Source organism: Camelus ferus, chromosome 18, assembly GCF_009834535.1.
Source record: "Camelus ferus isolate YT-003-E chromosome 18, BCGSAC_Cfer_1.0, whole genome shotgun sequence".
Taxonomy (NCBI): Eukaryota; Metazoa; Chordata; class Mammalia; order Artiodactyla; family Camelidae; genus Camelus; species Camelus ferus.
In genome coordinates, this window is record NC_045713.1 from 8,354,405 (window position 1) to 8,373,793 (window position 19,389).

At 60.3% G+C, this 19,389-nt stretch overlaps 1 protein-coding gene across 3 annotated transcripts in view; it reads right to left on the minus strand.

The window, feature by feature from the left end:
* Nucleotides 1-19,389, minus strand: part of LOC102521260 (arf-GAP with dual PH domain-containing protein 1) — a 79,540-nt gene extending 60,151 nt beyond the window's left edge. The window contains exons 1-4 of one of the 3 annotated variants that reach the window (XM_032459849.1): nucleotides 16,854-17,017; nucleotides 16,457-16,527; nucleotides 15,198-15,423; nucleotides 13,411-13,540 (exon numbers count right to left, since the gene is read on the minus strand). Coding sequence is in view for 1 of the 3 variants with exons in the window: in XM_032459847.1 (XP_032315738.1) it covers nucleotides 19,208-19,289 (82 nt within the window). In the remaining 2 variants the exon portion in view is untranslated. Of the gene's footprint in view, nucleotides 1-13,410; nucleotides 13,541-15,197; nucleotides 15,424-15,873; nucleotides 16,528-16,853; nucleotides 17,018-19,207 lie in introns of those variants that run through there. The other 2 variants (XM_032459848.1, XM_032459847.1) reach the window with 2 other exon arrangements.

A 19,389-nucleotide genomic window follows, 5' to 3' on the forward strand; every position in this document is an offset into this window, starting at 1 on the left:
CTAGCAGGTGACGAGCTCCAGAGTCGTGGCTGCTCAGGCCGCAGAAGGGCCCCCCGTTCATCCACAGTAGGGACAGGAGAGGAGGACACGGTGCCCTGGATACGGCTGCTCTGAGTCAGGTCAAGACCCAGACATGAGGGCAATATGGGGAGTTGGAAGTGACATGCCCCAGCATTTTTCAAATTCTTTCCACTTTCTTCTTAAATGATGAATGCAATGATGCATCTTGTTAAAAAATAAATTCAAACAGTACCAGACTGAAAAATTACAGCCTCCCTACCCCCAACCCTGGGCAGTTCTGCGCCAAATGCTGTTAACAATCTATTAGCATCCTTGCAGAATGGTCCTTGACCTGCCAAAACACCAAGGGAGTCCCTGTCCCTTCTGGTCTGCCCCCGGGGTTTCGGCTGGTTGTTTATCTTCTCTTGATGACCTTCCACACCTTTCAAGTCAGCACACAGATACCCGCGCCTTTCTCTTTCGAGGCTGCGTCCCACTCAAAGGTGGATGACAGCTGGCCCGCCAGGCACCAGCTGAGAGGCATTTAGGCCCTTTTCAGTCGTTTGGAACCACAAGCACACAACCAGCACCTCTGCAAGCGTCTCCGGTGGACTCGCGCCCCTCAGCGGCACCTCTGGAACAAGGGGAAGGCGTGTGAACTGGTGACGGACCTTGCCAGCCTGCCCTCTGTGGAGACCGCGTGGGCGCTGGTCCACCAAGGCCTGCTCGCCCAACCCCACCCCCTGTCTCGCCGACACTGGGCTTCCAGTGGGTCTTTTAGGCACCACTGTGGGAACAGCTTTGGGTTACTTTTCAAATCACGAGACCTGTGGCATCGTGTGCTTGAACTGGTCACACGTCTTTCTCCCCATCAGCAGGAGCCCTTTTGGGGAGAGACAGGTGACATTTCCATCCCCAGGTCCCCGTGCAGGGTCGGAATCTGCTGAGTGGAGACTGGCACCTGATGAAGACAGACTGACCTTACTCGTAACAACAGCTGCTCTGCTCACTGGCTACTCTGCACCAGGCTTTAGGTCACACCCCTTATGGGCATTTTCTTATTTAATCCCCATTTCACAGCTGGGGAAGCTGCAACCCAGGGCAGTTTAATCACACCCAAGGCCACACGTGGCTTCTAGGTGGAGGACTGGGATAAACATCTAACTCTGCAGGGTTACTACGGGCCAGGGAGGAGCAGGGAGGCCACAGAAAAGCCTTGTGGGACAAGCGGGTGCAGAACGGCCTCCCAGGGGAGGGAAGGGTGTGGGTGGACAGCCTCACCCGCTGTCTCCCAGCCAATTAAGGAGGCAAGGACACAATCCAGGGAGGTAGGAGGGAGTGAGGATTTGAGAAGAGATGTCAGGATGTGAAACAGATTCTTCCATGAGAAGAAAGGCAGGGCCAAGAGCTGCAGCCCCCACCCCGGGCTTCCTGGCCAGAGCGAAGACATCCTGGGGGTCCCAGCCTGGCTGTAGTCAAGACTGGGGTGTTGGGGCACAGGACTCACACAAAATTCAGAGGGTCACACACGACCCAGGGTGGGTCAGACCCAGACCCAGTTAGTCCTATCCAAGGGGGCCCGGAGTCCCTGGGGCTGGCTAGGGGTCTGCACAGGGGTGCAGCAAACCCCACCAGTGTCTGCCCCTCATCCCCCACCAGCTGTCCTGGTCAGCAAGGCTGCGCTGAAGGCCCCCAGTCCCAATTACTCAAGCATCTTCTGGGCCTACGTGGGGTCCTAGACAAGCCAGGGCACCAGCCGGCCGGTGATCACTGGGCTGCACTGAGCAGAGCTGGTTGATGGACTCCCCCAGGGCAGGGTCTGTCTGCTCCGCATCCCCTCTGCAAGGGAGTCCACACGACGCAGGTCCTTGGGCAACACAGACAAGCCTGCGGCTACAAGGTAAGACCCTGGCCCCAACCTGCGGGGCCACATCCAGCATGGGCAGGGGCTGGCTCTCCCCAGGGAGGGAGTGAGATGGACAGGGGCCAGGCCTGGGCCCCTCAGAGGGGATGTGTCTTGCCCTCGGCCTGACCCTTCAGCCTCTCCTGGCACAGCAGCCACGTTCCAGGGGCTGGCGAGCACACTGAGAGCAGGATGGATGGTTGTGGGCACCTCCCGGCAAGAAATGAGGTTGGTCCTGGAGCAGGGGCCACGCTGGGTGCCAGAGGCCGGAGAGGGGAGAGGAGAGGCGGCCTGGTGGAGGCGAAGACCCTGGTACCACCACCGTGTTCGCACAGCATGCTTCTGTGTTTGCTGGTTTATGACCCGGGCTGAATCACTTCCCCCAAAAGATATGCCAGAGTCCTAACCTTCCTACCTGTGAACGTGGCCTTATCCGCAGACCGTCTTTGCAGATAAGCAAGTGAAGGAGAGGATCATGAGGGTGGCCCTAAATCCAACAACCAGTGTTCTTACAAAGGGGAGATTTGGACACAGAGACACAGGAGGAGAGGCCATGTGATGAAGGGGGCGGGGGGCCATGTGTCCACAAGCCAAGGAGCCCCATGGATTGGCGGAGCCCCCCGCCTTGAGGGGAGAGGCCTGGGGAGACCCCCCTCAGAACCTCCAGGGGGAGCCAGCCTGGGCTCCTTAACCTGGTATTAGTGGCGCCAGGTCATGGGGGGACATTTCTGTGGTTCCAGGCCACTCACAGCAGCCTGAGCAAACTCACAGTTCGACGCTGAGTTTCTCTGCTGTGTTTGCACAACAGAGTCAGGAGACCCACAGCCACTGGCCTGTGGGTACCTGGCCTCCTCAGTGGCTTCCCATCCACCCAGGAGTGGGGCACATGGGCCCAGCGGGCTGGGGCCTCAGCCGCCCCCACAGAGCCCCATCCTCTGGGGGCTCTGACCCAGGCTGGAGGAATCCAGTTGTCCAGATCTGTCTGCTCTGGGCAGAGATGAGAGTGCAGGGGGTGGGGTCCAGCGGCCCCGGACATCCCATAGCCAAGGCTGGCTATTTTCTTCCCATGATGCCGCAGGAAGCCCAGGATGTGCCCCCCAGGAGCCCCTTTGTAGTAAAGCAGGTGAGATTGGCACACGGGCCTGGGACAGGGAGGGGACCCACGAAGCCCAGAGGTCTCCAGCATGAAGTCCCTCCCACCCACAGCCCAACACAGCCCCGGGCACACAGCAGGTGCTCAGCAAATGCCAGAAGTGTGCACAGGCCCCTCCGCTCAGCAGCATTCACAGAGCACCTAATTAGGGGAGAAGACGGGGACCTCGAGGCTGTGTCCACCTCTCCTGCCAGCACCCCTGGGTTTGGACTGCATAAGCCCCAACCCCAGCATGGCAGGTGGGGAGAGTGGGCACGGCCTTCCAGAACCAGATCCCACTCTCAAGCCCCCCGCCAGCTGCGCCAGGGCTCCTGGGCTGAGCAACCACAGGTTCCGGGCTGGCATTGGGCAAGAGGGGCCCAGAGCAGGAATCAGGGCAGCTGCCGGCTCTGGCCGGAACCCTCCCGGGGCCTCAGGCAGGGCTGCAGCCCATCCCTGTGCCTGCACCCTTCCCTCCCTGCCGGACCCGGAGGGGACGCTGGGGGTCTGCCCAGGAGTGAGGAGCTGTGGACTTGGTTAGATTCCTGGGGTCAGCCCTCCACTGGGTGCCATTTGTCAGCTGCGGGCCAGGCCTCTGCCAGGACACCAGGACAGAGGTGGGGAGGCTGAGGAAGTGAGCACCCCCAGAAGGGCAGGGACGGCTTCACAAAGCCGCTAACATGCTCGACGGAGACATGTTTGGCCAGGAGGACCAGCTTCCTGGTGCGGCCAGGACAGTTCCTGTTTTAAAGCCGTCACCCAATGCAACTCCTGCAGCCACTGCCCTCAGTCTCCAGCCCCAACCCTGACAGGGGGCTCAAGCTTTTTTCTCTCCTAGAGAAACACAGAAAAACCAAAAGGAAAGCTGCTCTGTGGCACAGCAGGGTCATTCAGGAGCCCTGCGTGAGAGCTCTGCATGTGCTTAACAGACAGACAGGGAGGCCCCTCCCCACCCCAAAGCCGGAGGCACAAGAGTTCACAGCCCTGAAAGCAGAGGGTGAGCGGGGACAGGTCAGCAGGACCAAAGATGCTTTCCACATGTCAGGGTGGCGCTGGCCCCGGAAGCCCCCTAGGAAGATGGGGTCTCAGGGTTGTCCCCAGACGTGACATGTGGGGTGAAGTCTCTGCGGCGCAGGGCGCTAAAGGTTGCATAGTAGGTTTGGGGACATTTTAAAATATTTTTGGCTTGGTGTCCCTAGGAGAACCAGCATTTGGCACAGGGAGATGGGTGGTTCTGGAAGGCTCTTGGGGCCCCTGGGCTGCATTCTCCCCAGAGCAGTGAGCCGGAAGGTGTCCTGGCTGGGGCGGGGGTGGGACCAGCCAAGAAGGTCCTCTGGGGCTGCTGCAGCTACCCGGGGCCACTCTGTGTGCAGTTTGGAAAGAAGGGCGAGGCTGGGCGGGGCCCATAGAAGGACACGGGGTCACTCCTGGCCCCATCCCCCTCAGCCATGACGTGGAGCTGCGGGTTTTAAGTCCACACGCTAATCAGTGCAACCCAAAGAAGTCTCACTTATAAAGAATTCTCAAAACTCAACAGTAAAAAGGCGAGTGACCCAACGAAGCGACGGGGAGAGGACCTGAACAGACCTCTGTCCAGGGAGGACGTACAAACAGACCCAGTGCGTGCGTGGAAAGCACTTGGCACCACCCGCCGTCCAGGAGATGGGCGGCCGCGGTTTGCGGTGGAAACTCACCAGTGCTGGTGAGGACGCAAGAAATCGGAGCCCTCACCCGCTGCTGGCGGGGGTGCAAAACGCTGCAGCCGCGTGGAAACCGTTCCTCAAACAGAGTCACCGTGTGACCCAGCAATTCCACTCCTAAGTACGTGCCCAGGAGACATGAAAACATATGTCACTCAAACACCAGTCCATGAATGTCCACGGCAGTGTTACTCACGGTGGCCGGAGGGGGCAGATCACATATCCACTGACAGACGACAGACACACGACAGGGTCCCTCCTGACAGTGGAATGTGACTCAGTCACAAGGAGTGAAGCACTGACACCTGCTACAGCCTGGATGAAACTTGAACACGTGATGCTCAGTGAAAGGAATCGGTCTTCAAAGGACACATAATGGCAAACAGAGCCAGCTGCCCGGACATGGACACGTCAGGACAGGCCTCGGATAGGCGTGTGGGGCGGGGCGTCTGAGGGGGACTCCAATTTCCCAGAGAGGGTCCCTCTGTCTATGCCCCACCATGTCCATCCATCCCCGAATCTTCCATAATGAGACTGACATCCCCCTTCCCCCACCGTCCCCACTAGGAGGTGGGCTGTGTGCTCACCCTGAATCTGGGTGGGGGAGCTGTGAGTGTGCCACCAGGGAAGGTGGGTGCTTATGAGCATAAAGGGTGCAGTTTCCACCTGGCGCCCTGTCTCTGAGTCTCTGTCTCTCTGTCTCCCTCTGTCTCTGTTTTTCTGAGGGATCCCAAGCCCCAGGTACAAAGCCGGGCTCACCTGAAGTCACCACTGTGCCAAGGCCCCATGCAGAGAGCTGGAGACAGGGATGTCCAGGCCGCCCTATCAGCCCAGCTACTGGGGTCCTCCCAGCTCAGGTGAGCCTCAGACACCATCTGGCGAGAACCACCTGCTGACCGCAGCCGAGCCCAGGACCAGGAGAATGGTAACCCTAAAATGCCAGGTCTGAAGCTAAGTTTGGGGGGACTTCACACCCAGTGGGGGCACAGGGTGGTATCTGGAAACCCTGCCCCACAGTCCTCACACCCAGGGCTCTCTCCAAAGAGGCCGGGAAAGGCAGGGCCCAGAGTGCCCCGGGCAGACACGGCACCTGGGCACCCTGGGCCTGGTGTGAGCCCTCCCCGAGCTCCCTGGGCCCCGGCCCCGCTTCTACCCTTGGCAGCCTCTGCCCTTGGGCACAGACTGTGGGTGTGGACGCGAGCCCCTTGCCGCCTGTCACTGTCTCCGTGGTGCCCAGCCTGCAGTGGCACCTGCTCTGGGCTGCCCCTGGGTGAGCGGGGTGTAGGCACAGGGGTGGGGGGCTTGAGGGCTGGGGGTGTGGATGAGCCTCAGCTGGGGCTCCCCGCTCCCCCAGGGGCCCCACTCCCAGCCTGGCAGTTTTGTCAGGACGATCTGGGACCTGAGGGACGCACGGCCCCGGTCCTATCTTTAACTTGCCAGTGTGGAGGCCGCTGCACACACACTGTCCCCTTTGGTGCCCCCCAACAGGCGACCCTCCTCAGGTGCTCCAGTGCCGCCGCCATGCGGCAGGGGCCGCCACGCCACCACTGTCTGTCCCTCATGACACCGCGGTCCACGGAGGGAAGGGGGAGGAGAGCCGGCTTCCCGGAGCGGTTGCTGCCCCCGCCCCAGCCCCGCCCCCGGCACCACGCAAACCCCGCCCTTCCGCCAGCCACGCCCCTCAGTGCCGCCCCGCCCCACCCCTGGCTTTCCTAATCCCGCGGCACCAGCCCCACCCGCAATCTCGTAACCCAGCCCAGCACCCTCAGAAGGCTCCGCCCCCAGCGCCCAGACGCTTGGAGACCCTCCCCATCCGGGGACCGCCTGCCCGCCGGGGGCTCGCTGGGCGGACGGAGCCCCCGGAGCCTCCGCCACGGGGCCCGCTCCGTCCCCAGGGCCAGAGGGATCTGCCTCGCTTTCGCGTTCAGAAACACCGGACGCCCCTGTGCTCACGCGTCTGCTGCTGCGTGAGAGCAGCGGGGCTTGTCAATCCGAAACCGAAGGTAGCGAGCAGTCCCACTGGTGGGAGCTGCCGGAAGGTGCTGGAAGGTGTGGGTTTGCTGCTGAGCCCTGGGGGGGCGGGGGTTGTGTTTCCTGAGTCTCCCTCCAGCCCCTCTTTCTCTCCGGTCTGGACGAGCACCTGTCGCCCGAGACCCACCCCGCCAGGAACTTCCCTCAGTGGCCATTTCCAAGCCTGTGGACACAGTCCGCACACTCACCTTTGGGGGATGGGGTGGACCTATGTCCCCCCTGAACCTGGGGCAGGTGGGGACACCTACTCCACGTGGAGAGGCCTCAGGTCTCCGGCAGGAAGACAGACGGCGCAGTCCCAGCGGCTCAGCTGCTCCAGCCGGCGTTATTAGAGCCCGAAATCCCTGACCCACGAGACCAGAGGTCCCTGCGTGGACTCAGGCGCTGACCAGAACCGGATCAGGAGGAGAGCTCAGCGGAAGGGGGTGAGAGGGGAAAATCACCCCTGAGGGTCTGGGGCCCTTTGTACAGTCAGACCCAGGGTCTGAGCAGCTGTGGGTCTTCCTGGAGCAGGGGCCAAGGGCCCACCTGTGTGCTGGGGCAAGAGGTGCTTGTCCAGACCAGAGAGGAAGCAGGGCTCAGGAGAGACCCAGGAACCACGGGCTCTCCCACCCCTGCCCCCTGCAGCCCCCCCAGGGCTCAGCAATAAACCCACACCTTCCAGCACCTCCCGGCAGCTCCCAGGGGCAGGATTCTGCTTGCTGCCTTCCAAGTTTAGGGAGAAAACAGGAAAATGGTAAGAAACCAGGCAGCCAGGGCTTATTTCAGAGATACTTTGTTTCCCTGGACAGTCCAGGGCACATCGAGGCCAGTCTGCATCTTCAGGCTGCATCCACAGGGCTGGGCAATAGGGGCTGAGCCTCCAAATTCAACTGCCTGACATCACAGGGCGCCCACAGCCCCACGGCAGGGGGACACTGAGGCCAGGCCTGGAGGAGCTGGGTGTCACCAGAAGGAAGAGATTGGGGGAGAAAGGCAAAGGCAGGCGCCACGGGATGCGGCACCCCCAGGCCCAAGGAACTGCCCACATGCATGTGCGGGAGCTGGTGGGGCCTAGAGGAGTTGGCCTGGTGCACTCCCGCTGCCAGGCGTGGTTCCCCTGCTCCAAACCCGACCCCAGCCCGGGCGGGGCTTGGAAGCCCTGGTGACAGTCCTGGAGGGGCTGCGCTCCCAGAGCTGAGGCTGGAGGCCAGTCAGTGTGGTTACAGACAACCCACCAGGAGTTCGTGCCCCGGGCCCCTCCGGGAGGAGAGCCCGCTCCACCTGGTCCACGTGGCCAGCTGTGGGGGATGGCTGCTCTGCTGACAAAGAAGTCGCCACATCTGGTGTCTCGCACAGCCTCTGAGCCTCCAAGCCCGTCCAGCACCCAGCGGGGCTTGCAGGCTCCCTTCCCACCCATGACCCACCTTCTCCACACTACGAGGTGGGGGCTCCCCTCTGGCCCAGGGAGCAGGTGGAGCAGAGCTGACGGAGGGAGACGTGGATGAGGCCAGTGCAGGTTGTGAACAGGCCCAGGGACCCCGGTCATTCCTGAGGGAGCACAGCCAGGCCCTGGGCCTAGACACATATGGTGCCTGACTCCTCGTCTGTGAAAAGGGATGGCACGTGCTGCATGCCCAGGGCACGTGAGCTGCCCGCAGGCCAGTCAGGACTGTCCCAGGACACAATGGGAAGTGCAGGGGGAGCCCCGCTCTGCCCCTCCCTGTGCCCCGTCTCTCCCTGCCAAGCCAGGCCCTCTGCTGCTGTTCGGTGGTCCTGGTGTCCACGTCTGCTGTGCACCAGGTCTCTCCGGATGCTGATCCCACCCTAGTCCCAGCCCAGGGGCACCGGCTGCAGACACGAGTTCAGATCCCAAGAGTCCAGAATTGGCCCCACCTTCCTGGGCGCCCATCTAACCCTGCACGACAGTGGCACTGGGCTTTCCAACCTCAGGGCACCCACAGAGCGCAGCAGGTACAGCCATGCGGCGTTTCCGAACACGGGCTGGCGGGTCCCATCCTTCCAGGCCACTAGCCGGAGGGTGAGTCTAAGGGAGCCTGGCCGCTCGATCAGTGCCTGCTCGGGCCAGGCCCCTGCTCCCTGGGCGGGGGTCCCTCACTGCACAGCGCAGCTGTGAGGTGATTCCATCCCCCCAGGAGAGACTTCACTCACAGAGTTATGAGAAACTCACTTGTCCTCTAGCTTAGCAGAAAGTTCTTTAATGCCTCTTGTGATAAATACCTACTTTCACTGGAAGACTGATTTCAAGCACCAGGCAGGTGGAAAGACACCAGAGACAGGAGCCCGTCCTTCCCTGGTACAGGCCAGCAGGAAGCGGCACAGGGTCACTGACCTCCCACTGGGACCAACAGGGCCCCTCCCTCAAAGAGCCAAAGGCGTCCACGCAGGTGGCGGCTGGCCTACCCTCAGCCAGCCCTCCGCGCTCTGCGGACGCAACACGTCAACCGGCACAGTCTTACCAGGAAAACCGGGCCGTATAAAATTACAGCCACAGGCACTTAACTTATAGGTGACAGAAAAGTACAGCTAAGCACAAGGGGCTCTTTAAAACGAGTGATTTTATTGTTTCTATAAAAATGATACACACCTGTTATAAAACAGTCATGAAGGAGGAACTGCCAGGTCGGGCGTCCTCGACACCTGCTGCTGCGCCCGGACCACGCCCACCAGCCGGGGTGCCCAGACCCCGCACAGGAATGGGGGTCTGTACCCACGTGCAATCTGGCCCTGACTTCTGAGTCTGTCGTCCGCCAGAAGGAACAGCAAAGCAAATGCCAGATTCAGAAAAACATGGACTTCAGTCCTGAGGAAACCCACCCCATGGCCGGCTGCTGCAGATGATCAGGACAGACACACGGCTGTCCGAGAGCCGGGGCCAGCTGCTTATCACCCGGCCATGCAGGGACCCAGCGCCGGGCTCACATGCCCCCCAGTCACTGTCCAGGGCTGCTGTCGGCAGAAGAATCGCCCCAAGTGCCCGCATCCTGGTCCCAAAGCCCGTGAATCCAGGGCCTGACGTGGCCAACGGGACTTTGGAGAAGTGGGTGGGTCAAGGACCTTCAGGTGGGAGATGACCCTGGACCATCCCGGCGCCCAACGTCATCACGAGGTTCTCACAGGAGGGAGATGGGAGGACCCGGGTCAGAGAGGGGACGCGGGGAGGGGGGCAGAGTCCGGGAGGAGAGAGGAAACCACGCCTCGGCTCAGGGTGGTGGACAGCCACGGCCAGGGAACGCGGCGCCTCTCGGAGCCGGGGAAGGCAGGAGCGGGCCTCCCAGAGTCTCCGGAGGGAACCAGCCCCCAGACGCATCTGGGTTGGGCCTCCGGGCTGCAGCAGAAACGTGCTGTTTAGGGCGCCGAGTCTGCGGCGACCCGTCAGTGCAGCAGCAGGAACTGAGGACCCTTCACGGCGGGGAGGAACCTGAGGCGCTCCAAAAAAACAAAAGAGACCCTGTCCTTCTAAACAGATACAGAGTCGGCAGAACCCGGGAGGGACACGGCAGCAGAGGGGAGGGCCACACAGCCCGGGGCTGCAGTGAGCCAGGCCAAGGGGGGCTCCGCCGGCCTCACCCCCCAGGAAGGCACTGAGTGCCCAGGTCTGACCTCAGCGGCTGCACTGCCCCCCCACCTCCTGCCTAAGGACGATGCTTCGGAAACGTCCTGGAGGTTGTCTCTGGGCGCCTTCTAGTCAGGCCGCTGGCTCGCCATGACAAGTGTCTACAGGAGGAAAACACAGTCTCGGCGTGACAGACGACGAGCAGCCAGAACACCTCGCGGGAGCCGAGGCAGGACAGGGCAGGGCCAGCCAGGATGTCGGGGGCCCGCAGTCTCACACTTGTAGCAACTCAGACCCAGAGAACGGCAGGCAGTGCCGGGAGGCTCTCCTCAGTCCAGAGCCCACTGTCCCTGCCTCCAGCTTCGGGCTCCTCCGCGTCCCCTCCTGACGCCGACGCCGTCGCACCTGCCTTCTCCCTCTGAGAGTCATGAGTGTGGTTTTCACAATGAGAGTTCACCCAGTCGTGTATGTACAAAGTTCAGCTACAGAGAGCTTAATACAAAGTATTTTTTTAACTTTTCACTGTGAAATAATTTGACTTCCGAAAAGCTGCAAAAACAGGCGAGAGCTGTTCTGGCCCCTCCCCCAGACGACATCTCCTGTGAGCAGAGAGCACAACACACTGGGACCAACCTGCAGGTCCTGCGGCCTCGCCAACCGCCAGGGACGCTCGGCGCGGTCAGTCTCACAGCCCTGGACACTGGGCTGGGGACAGCTCCTCGGCCTGTCCTCCAGGACCCGGCACTTCTGAGGAGGGAGGGTCTCCCTCTGCAGAGCAAGCCTTGGGCTGGGTCTGCCTGTGTTTCCTCATCAGACTGAGGTCGTGCACTTTTGTGGGGAAAACCCCAGAAGTGAGGCTGTGCTTCTCGGGGCACCGGGTGGGGCGGGCGCCCACACAGACCAGTCTCAGCGATGCACCTCATGGGGCGCCCTCCGACCAGTGCGCCGCCCCCCGCCGCCGCCATGTTCGCGCCTTCTGTTCCCGTTGGCCCGTCTGGCTAGCCGGGCCGGGAGGCGCCGCCCCTTCCCCCGCGGAGGCGTTTACCCAGTGCACGACCTCCATCAGCATGGACTCGCGGATAGTAATTTATTCTGACGGCTACAGCCCACCAGTCATTTACTTTCTTGCTCAAACTGTCCCCGATTTGACCACTGGGAGCTCCATGACGTGTTCATTCAACAAACCCCTTCGTTTTTTCAGCAATTCCTCACTTTCTGACACAAGAGGGTCCAGGGTCCTCAGGACTTTCTTGGCCCTGGGCCTGGCCTCAGCCATTTCTTCAAGGATCCCTGTTCCTCTGGTTGGACAGCAGCCTCAGATCCAGGATCCGGCCACCCGGTGCCGCTGGGTGTCACTGCCTCAGCCCCTCAGCGCCCAGAGCACAGGGCGTTCATGCACGCGTGCACGCGCACACGCACACACAGTGTCTGTGCCTCCACCGGCTACCGTTACAGACATCTAAGAAGCAGTTGCTCACTACATCCGGCCGTCAGCGCCCACAAAAGAGCTCCGTGTTTTCATCTTAGGATTCACAGCTTCAGAACCGCTGTGCACAGGAGAAACAAACGTGCCAACCAGACTACAGAACCGTCTTCCTGTCCCTGGGTTTACTCAAAGTATACTTTCCCGAGCCCCGTCTCCCCAGCCCCGTCGGTGACACACACCGTGGCTGTTCCAAGGGGGTATTCCAAATCCTGGCTTATTTTCTGAGCACGTAAAACAAGAACGTGGTTCAGAGTCACGACGACACCAAGAGGCACTCAGAGAGGTGTTGCCCTGTGCCACCTGCCCCGACAGTGCCCACCCTCACGGGTTCCTGGTTCTCCTTCCTGAGTTTCTTTTGCTCAGACACGCGGGTGTCACTTAGCTCCTCCTCGCTCTACCACGTGATGCCCCTGGACTTGGGGTTCCCACCCCACAGCCCCGAGGAGGTGGAGACGGAACCAGCCTTGGAGGGACTGTCAGCACGGGTCTGACCAAGGGACTGACCACCAGTGCAGGACTGAGAGAGGAGAGGACGTCTACACAGAGAACTGGACCAGCCGAGGAGCAGAGCATGGCCGCCTCCAGCCCAGGGCTGTCGCTGGACTGAAGCGGAGGTCAGGGCTGGCTGTCCCAGCAGGGGGCACACCTGGCTCCTCTGGTCACCACCTCCCACTGGCCACTCCGGGACAAAAGCCAGTTGACTAGGGGGCCAGGGGAGGAAGCCCACAGGGCAGGTCCGAGGGCGAGCAGGCCCAAGCTTTGTGCACACAGCGCCCCGTGGTGGTTGGACCCACACAAGTCACCCCAGAAACGCCAGCGCAGGGTCTGGACACCGGAGGGGTTTGTTCCGACAGAAGCTCCAAGCAGGGTCCCCGGAAAGAGCCGCTGGCTGGGGGGGATGCGGGGCTTTCTCTGAGTAAAAGAACAGGAGGCCGCCTGTGCAAATCGATCGATAAACGGAGACACCCTGGCTTTCAGTTTCAGCAAATGAGCTCTTGATATTAAACGTCTACTTTTACAAATATGGCCTGATATAAATCAGAGAATAACCCTAGGTTAGAAAGATACATGGTGTTCAGGTTACCAAAAAAACAAGAAGTCAGGTGTCAAAAGCCAGGCACTTCCCACTTCCAAGCTCATCCTCTATTTTGGGGAGGGAAGGAGGGAGGGAGGAAGGGAGGACGGAAGGGCGTGTGTACTTATGAGGACAAAGAGGAAGCCGTTTTCTAGGGAACGACTTCCCCACAAAGTGTCTACGTAACAGGCTGAGCTCCGTGGACGTTTAGCACGTCGGTACTGAGAAGACACGCAGAGCACGGGAACGTGAAGCCAGCATCCGTCCAGGTGTCGCTGTCAGATGTCACCCAGGGTCTCCACCTCCCAAGGGGCTCCGTCACACACCCATATTTAAAAATAAAACCCACACTCTTGGGGGGACTTGGGACTCCAAAAGGGACAATAATTTTCCAAGCACTTTGGGGAGCTTCAGCAGACGAGCTGTTTCCCCAGCCACGGGGTGCAACCCCCCAGGGAGGGGTGTCTGTTCTGATCGGGGCAGTATCTCACAGGCACCCCCAGCCCCTCCTGAGCCAGAGTACATACAGGTGGGCGGTCGGGCACCACAGTGGCCCCGCGGGCTTCTTCCTCTCAGGGTTCAGTCTTTGTCTCTGATTTTCCATCTATCAAGTCCCCAAATCCCAGCTTCTCCAGGGGTTCCTGTGCCATCAGCTGCCTAAAAGGGAAAGCGAGAGCCGTCAAGGTGGCCAGGAGGCAAAGGATGAGCCCCAGCCACACAGGGTGGAGTTGACACAGCCAAGAGGACGGCCCCCAAGCCTCCCGGCACGTGGGACTCAGAGCCCTTCTGCGGCCCTCCTCCTCCCAGCTGGGGTCCGCGCCTCTGGGTTCGGGGGACCACCGCTGACGGAGGCTGGGTGCACAGGGTGCCGCACAGGGTGGGCGAGCCCCTAGGAGCTGGGTAGAGCAGGGCTGTGGTCGCCCCCGCATGGCCCAGGCCCATGTGAAGTGGGCCGCGGAAGGGACAGCAGAGCTGCCTCCTGTGCCGCACACTCCAGGGCAAACAGCCTGGGCTTGGCTTGGCTCGGTTTGGGGTGGGGATGGGGGGCCTCCTGTCCCGCACACTCCAGGGCAAACAGCCTGGGCTTGGCTTGGCTCGGTTTGGGGTGGGGATGGGGGGCCTCCTGTCCTGCACACTCCAGGGCAAACAGCCTGGGCTTGGCTTGGCTTGGGGTGGGGATGGGGGGCCTCCTGTCCCGCACACTCCAGGGCAAACAGCCTGGGCTTGGCTTGGCTTGGCTTGGGGTGGGGACTGGGGGGCCTCCTGTCCCGCACACTCCAGGGCAAACAGCTTGGGCTTGGCTTGGCTTGGCTTGGGGTGGGGATGGGGGCCTCCTGTCCCGCACACTCCAGGGCAAACAGCCTGGGCTTGGCTTGGCTTGGTTTGGGGTGGGGACTGGGGGTGGGCTGAGACCCACTTTCAGAGGCCTGCTGAGCTTCTTCAGGGCGGAAGCACAGGTCCCGGTGGGGTGCCACCAGGGAAGCCTGGCATGGCCAGCAGCCAGGGGCTTAACAGGAACTGCCTATCCCGAGCCCGCACCCAGCTGTGCAGGTCCCACCTCACTCACGCCCCGAGTTCACCCAGGCAAGCCGGCGAGGCACCTGGTCAGACGACCATCGTGCCTGCAGGTCTTCAGGGGTCAAATGCGGGCTGCCCTGAGTCCACAGAAACACAAGACAGCTCTGGGAGATGATCTGTCACCCAGACCGCCCAAGTTTCCTAGCAGCCGTCCCCAAAAAGAAACTGAAGGCAACCGCTTTGAACAGCTAGAATGTTTTGGGATTTGCTCTCAAAGACTTCAGCAGCAGAGATGAGAAGTGAGGAGGGAGGGATCAGAGATGGGGAAACACTGGCAGCTGTCGACACTGGGACTGAGCGCAAGGGGGTCACCACACTGCTCTCCTTACTCTTCTGTGTGCTCGACAATTTTCTTTACAAAAAGCTGGAGAATCCACTCAAGAAATCTACTGGCAAGCCAGACTGCGTAAGTATGTGACCATGTCCCCCAGCCGATGGGCAGGCCTCGCTGTGGCTCCCTGCGGCCAGTGACTGTTAGGTAGAGTGGCTAGCAGCCCTGCCCGCCCCCACACAGCCCTCTGGCCCTGGTCTCTGCACCCAGGAGGCTCAGGCAGCTCACACGTGTCAATGCCTCTGGCATGCAGTGTCAGCTGCAGCAAGACACTGTCACAGGCAGGGCAGACACACGCCCCCGCCCACAAGCAGCAGGGAAAGGACACCAGCAACACAGAACCCCACCAACGCGAAGCCCCACACCCCAGCTACGCGTCAGCTCAAAGACAGAGAGTCTGCTCACATCTGGAAACTCAGCAGTTCCACGGGAAGGGGGCGAGCCCAGCCTGGAAAGGGGCCCAGGGCGGGGTGCAGAGGCCCCGGAAACTCGAGATGGCAGAGCCACTGCCACAGCCCAGGGGCTGAGACAGGGCCACGCGGCCGCTGGCAACCCCGCTCATCGTGTGGCCTCTGAACTTGCTGTGCTGGCCGGTGAAGTCAACAGAAGACCAGAAGCCAGTGTCCATGGCCTGGCAGAGAAGGGGGGGTGGTGAGGGTGCCTGGACGGCTCCGAGGTCCAGTGCCCCCCACCCCAGCCTACTCCAGCCTGGTCACGCCCACAAACCCAGAGGCCTGTCACTATCCCTTAGGAAAATGTCCCCTAGTGCCGCAAACCCCAGGTAGCACAATTTAACCTGGTAGCGAATACAGTAACCCTATAGCGGTGGAACACAAGACACTCCTTAAATCCGAATCGGGCAAACGATGATACATTTCCCCATGTCCTGGTGACAGCACAGCCGGCCCACAGTCCTTAGGACTGACCGCTCGGGCTTCACCGGGGTCTGCAGAACGACCCCCCGAGGACACCCCACACACCGGAACCCGTGAGCGTGACCTCAGGCAGCTAAGCTGCCGGTTCTGACACGAGAGCCCTTGGGTTACCCAGGGGGACCCAGCCCAGTCCCAGGAACCCTCACGTTGAAGAGTCAGGGAGGAGACGGGAAGAGCAGGACGGGACAGACAGACGCAGTGCCGCTGGCAGTGAGGGCGGTGGACACGCGCCTCCAGGAGCTGGAGAAGGCCAGGAAGCAAGCCTGCCCGGGGCCTCCAGGGGGCCGGCCGGCCCGCCCTGACCGCAGTGTTCACTGGCCTCTCCGGGGGTGGGGGTGCCTCGGGCGTCCCAGGGGCCGGCTGCTCTACCCTCTGGCGCCCCACACACCAGGGAGCAGATGAGCAGCCCCCGACACCCCCCCCACAGCGCGGGAACCAGGCTTCAGAAGGTGTATCACCGTGTACTTGCTGTACCCCCGCCAACAGAGTAATCCCAACTTTAACAGCTTTTGCCAAGAGAACAGGTGACCCACTTCTCAACCCAGACCTGCAAGTCCTCATGAGGCAACTCAGAAACTCTCCGATGGTCTGGTTTTTAAAAAGACGTATGTGAAGTAAGTAGGGGTGAAACAAGGTCTGGGATTTCAACAAAAAATGGAAAAAAGGAAAAGAAAAGAGGTTTTCAAGAAGGCGGTGGGGAAGTAAACATGCAAAATCTTCATACTGAACCTGGGTGATGGTTCCAGAGGTCCAGACTACCCTCTGTTTTTGCATGTTTGAGGAATTCCACTAGGAGAAAACTGAAAAGCTCTGGTCAAAATAATTGACCAAGTCAGAAACACACACACCCATGCATTCAGCCAAACGTCGCCTGACCACCAGCGACGCCCCTGCACTGGGGAGACCACAAGCCACCTGCACCACGGGTCCCCAGCAGGCCCCAGGCATGCTGGCCCCCAAGGGCTGTGCGGATCCCGGCACCACCACATGCAGGCCCGGGCAGCCCACCGCCAGGGGCAAAAGGAGACCAAAGAGAGGGCTTTTCCGCTGGTCCCACCTGGCAGCTGCCATCAGACCTGCCAGGAGCCTCTCTGGACACCCAACCAGCCAACCTCTCCAGAGCAACCTGATGCAGGAGCTGCTGGGCACCACGCTGGCACAGGGACGACTAGCCTGAGCTTCCGGGAGGCAGGCGACAGCTCACATCCTCACACGGGGCAGAGACCGGCTCCAAACTCTGCCTCAAGGCCTGGCAGCACCCAGAAGAAACTCACTGGGCTCCGGTGTTTCAAAGATGCAGCAACTTAAAAGACAGTGATGGAAACATACGGACCCCACTGAAGTGCTGCTTAAAGACTCAAGAGCCGGCCTGAGGCCAGCCCCTTGTCAGACCTACGCCCCTGTGGGCCTGAAGGCAGACTCAGAAGGTAGCACAGGGGTGTCCCCGGAGGGCTGTGCTGCCAAGAAGACCATCACCCTCAAAGCCCCAAATGTCCAGAGGGCCCTCAACACCTGGGGCCTGCAAAGCACAAGAGAGTTTGCCTGGAGGGGAACGTCTGAGTTTGTTGTGGAAAACTGAGAACGGGGCTCCAAGTGGACTGATTTATGACAAGGCCTCTGACTTAGTGAGCTGACGAAGGGCTCAAAAGGCAGAAAGAAAAGTTCCCACTCCACGCCGTAATTATATGTCACACGCCTTCCCCATTGAAGTTTACAGTAGTTCTTATTTTAAGTCAAGTCTCAATGGATCGGTTAGAGCGTTTGTTTTCTTTCAACGTGAGCGCCAGTGAATTCTGGTTAGGACAGGGAGAACCCCTCATCTTTCATCGTTTCTTACAGGCCTGTTGTCCCCCCCATCATACTGCAAACGGCTCGGGGCCTACACGGGACAAACCCGACCACACACCTTCACGCTCTCAGAACGTGAAAGAGGTAACCTGCGCGCCCACAGCCTTCAATCTTTTGACTCAGTGTTTTCATGGTGTAGATTCTGAAACCTGAATGACATGTCGACAGCACCCAAAGTTGGAAAGAAAATATTCTGAGGAATGCAAACGTCTACAAAGCCACCAGTGGAGGAAAGGTTCCCATGGTTACTGAAGAGCTTTCCCTATAGCTTAATCCGATAAGCCTCACTCTCGGGCGGGCAGCCCTGCAGTTCTGAAGCACACACGCTAAACCCGAGGCCTGCAGGAGGCCTCGCGTTTTTCTCTCAACAGAAACGTTTTGGTGGGAGACGTGGGGGGGGGGGGAGAAGTCGTATCCGTTCCCAGGTACTTGCCTCTCCATCCTGCATTCTAAATATTCTTTTGATTCATTTCTGCACAAAGCATTTTCAAAATTATTGTCACGCAGACACTTCATGAATTTCTCTTTAAAGCTTTTACATTCACCTGAAACGAAAAAAAGTGTCCTTTTTATTTTATTTTAAAAACCAAAATTTTACTACCAAGTGGAAAACAGAATTATTACTACACAGATTGACACTGGAGATAGTTATTCACACGTTATATCGATTTCTTTTCAGTAACCCAAAGCTCACGATAGGATATTAGCTTCAGATCAGAAAAACCTGAAAAGGCAGGAACAAATGATTACCAAATAACTACAATTATACTTATAAAATTGGGAATAAAATCTTAATCTGCATTTAATGTACATCTTTTTTCCTTCTTCAGTGCGGAAAAGTGTCCTTTTTAAAAGTGCAAACATGGCCCGCTCACCCAGCAGCCTTACTGCCTGCACTGCTCCTCCTTCAAAACTGGTTTCCCTAGGAAACACGCGGGAAACGACCCTGGGAAAACGGACCCCGGGAAAACGAACGTACGACGTGGAACATCAGCTGCGGGAAAAGGGTAGAACCCCGGTGGTGGGCGCGGGGAGCTCACCGTAGGATTCCTTCAATTTTGCTGTGTTTGGAAAATTTCAAAACAAAATGTTGGCAAACAATAATCACCTATAATCCGGGGGAGGGCGTCGCTCAGCGGCAGAGCGAGGTCCTGGGTTCAGTCCTCAGCACCTCCATGAAAAATAATGATAATAATCTATAAGCCTATTTTCGAAGCCTTAGTCTCCAGAGGGTCACCTCAACGGTGAGCCTGAAAACCTAAGTTCTGGCCACAAACATGCGGCGACCGGGAGGTTTTCCGGTTCTGCCCAAGAACGCGCGACGAGCCGCCTGGGGCCCCGCCTGACCACCTGCGGCTTCGCACCGGCGAAGCGGCTCAAGACCGAACAGCGGCTGCTGCGCTGCGACCGCCGCCGGGCAGACGGCGACCCCGGAAGCGGGGCTCCGCGTCGCCTCCCTGGTCCCGGGGGACCCGGCCGGTCCGGCTCCCACCCTCGGGCCCCGGCGGGCGGCCCGGGGCGGGGACGGGACCGGGCCGAGCCTCAGCGGCCCCGCCCGCACGGCGAGCGGACGCTGGTGCCGGCCCAGGGCAGTGCGGGTCCGGCCGGGGAGCCCCGACCGCCCGCGCTCACCGAAGTGATCCAGCGGGAAGCTGCCCTTGTCCGGGGGCCGCGGCTGGAAGCTCTTGGACCCGAAGTTCATGGCCGTCGACATGATGGCAGCGCCCGCAGTCTCCCAGCGCGCCGCGCGCCGCACGCAGGGCGGCCTGCCGAGCGCCGAGCAGGCCCCCGCGGGGGCGCCGAGCACATCGAGC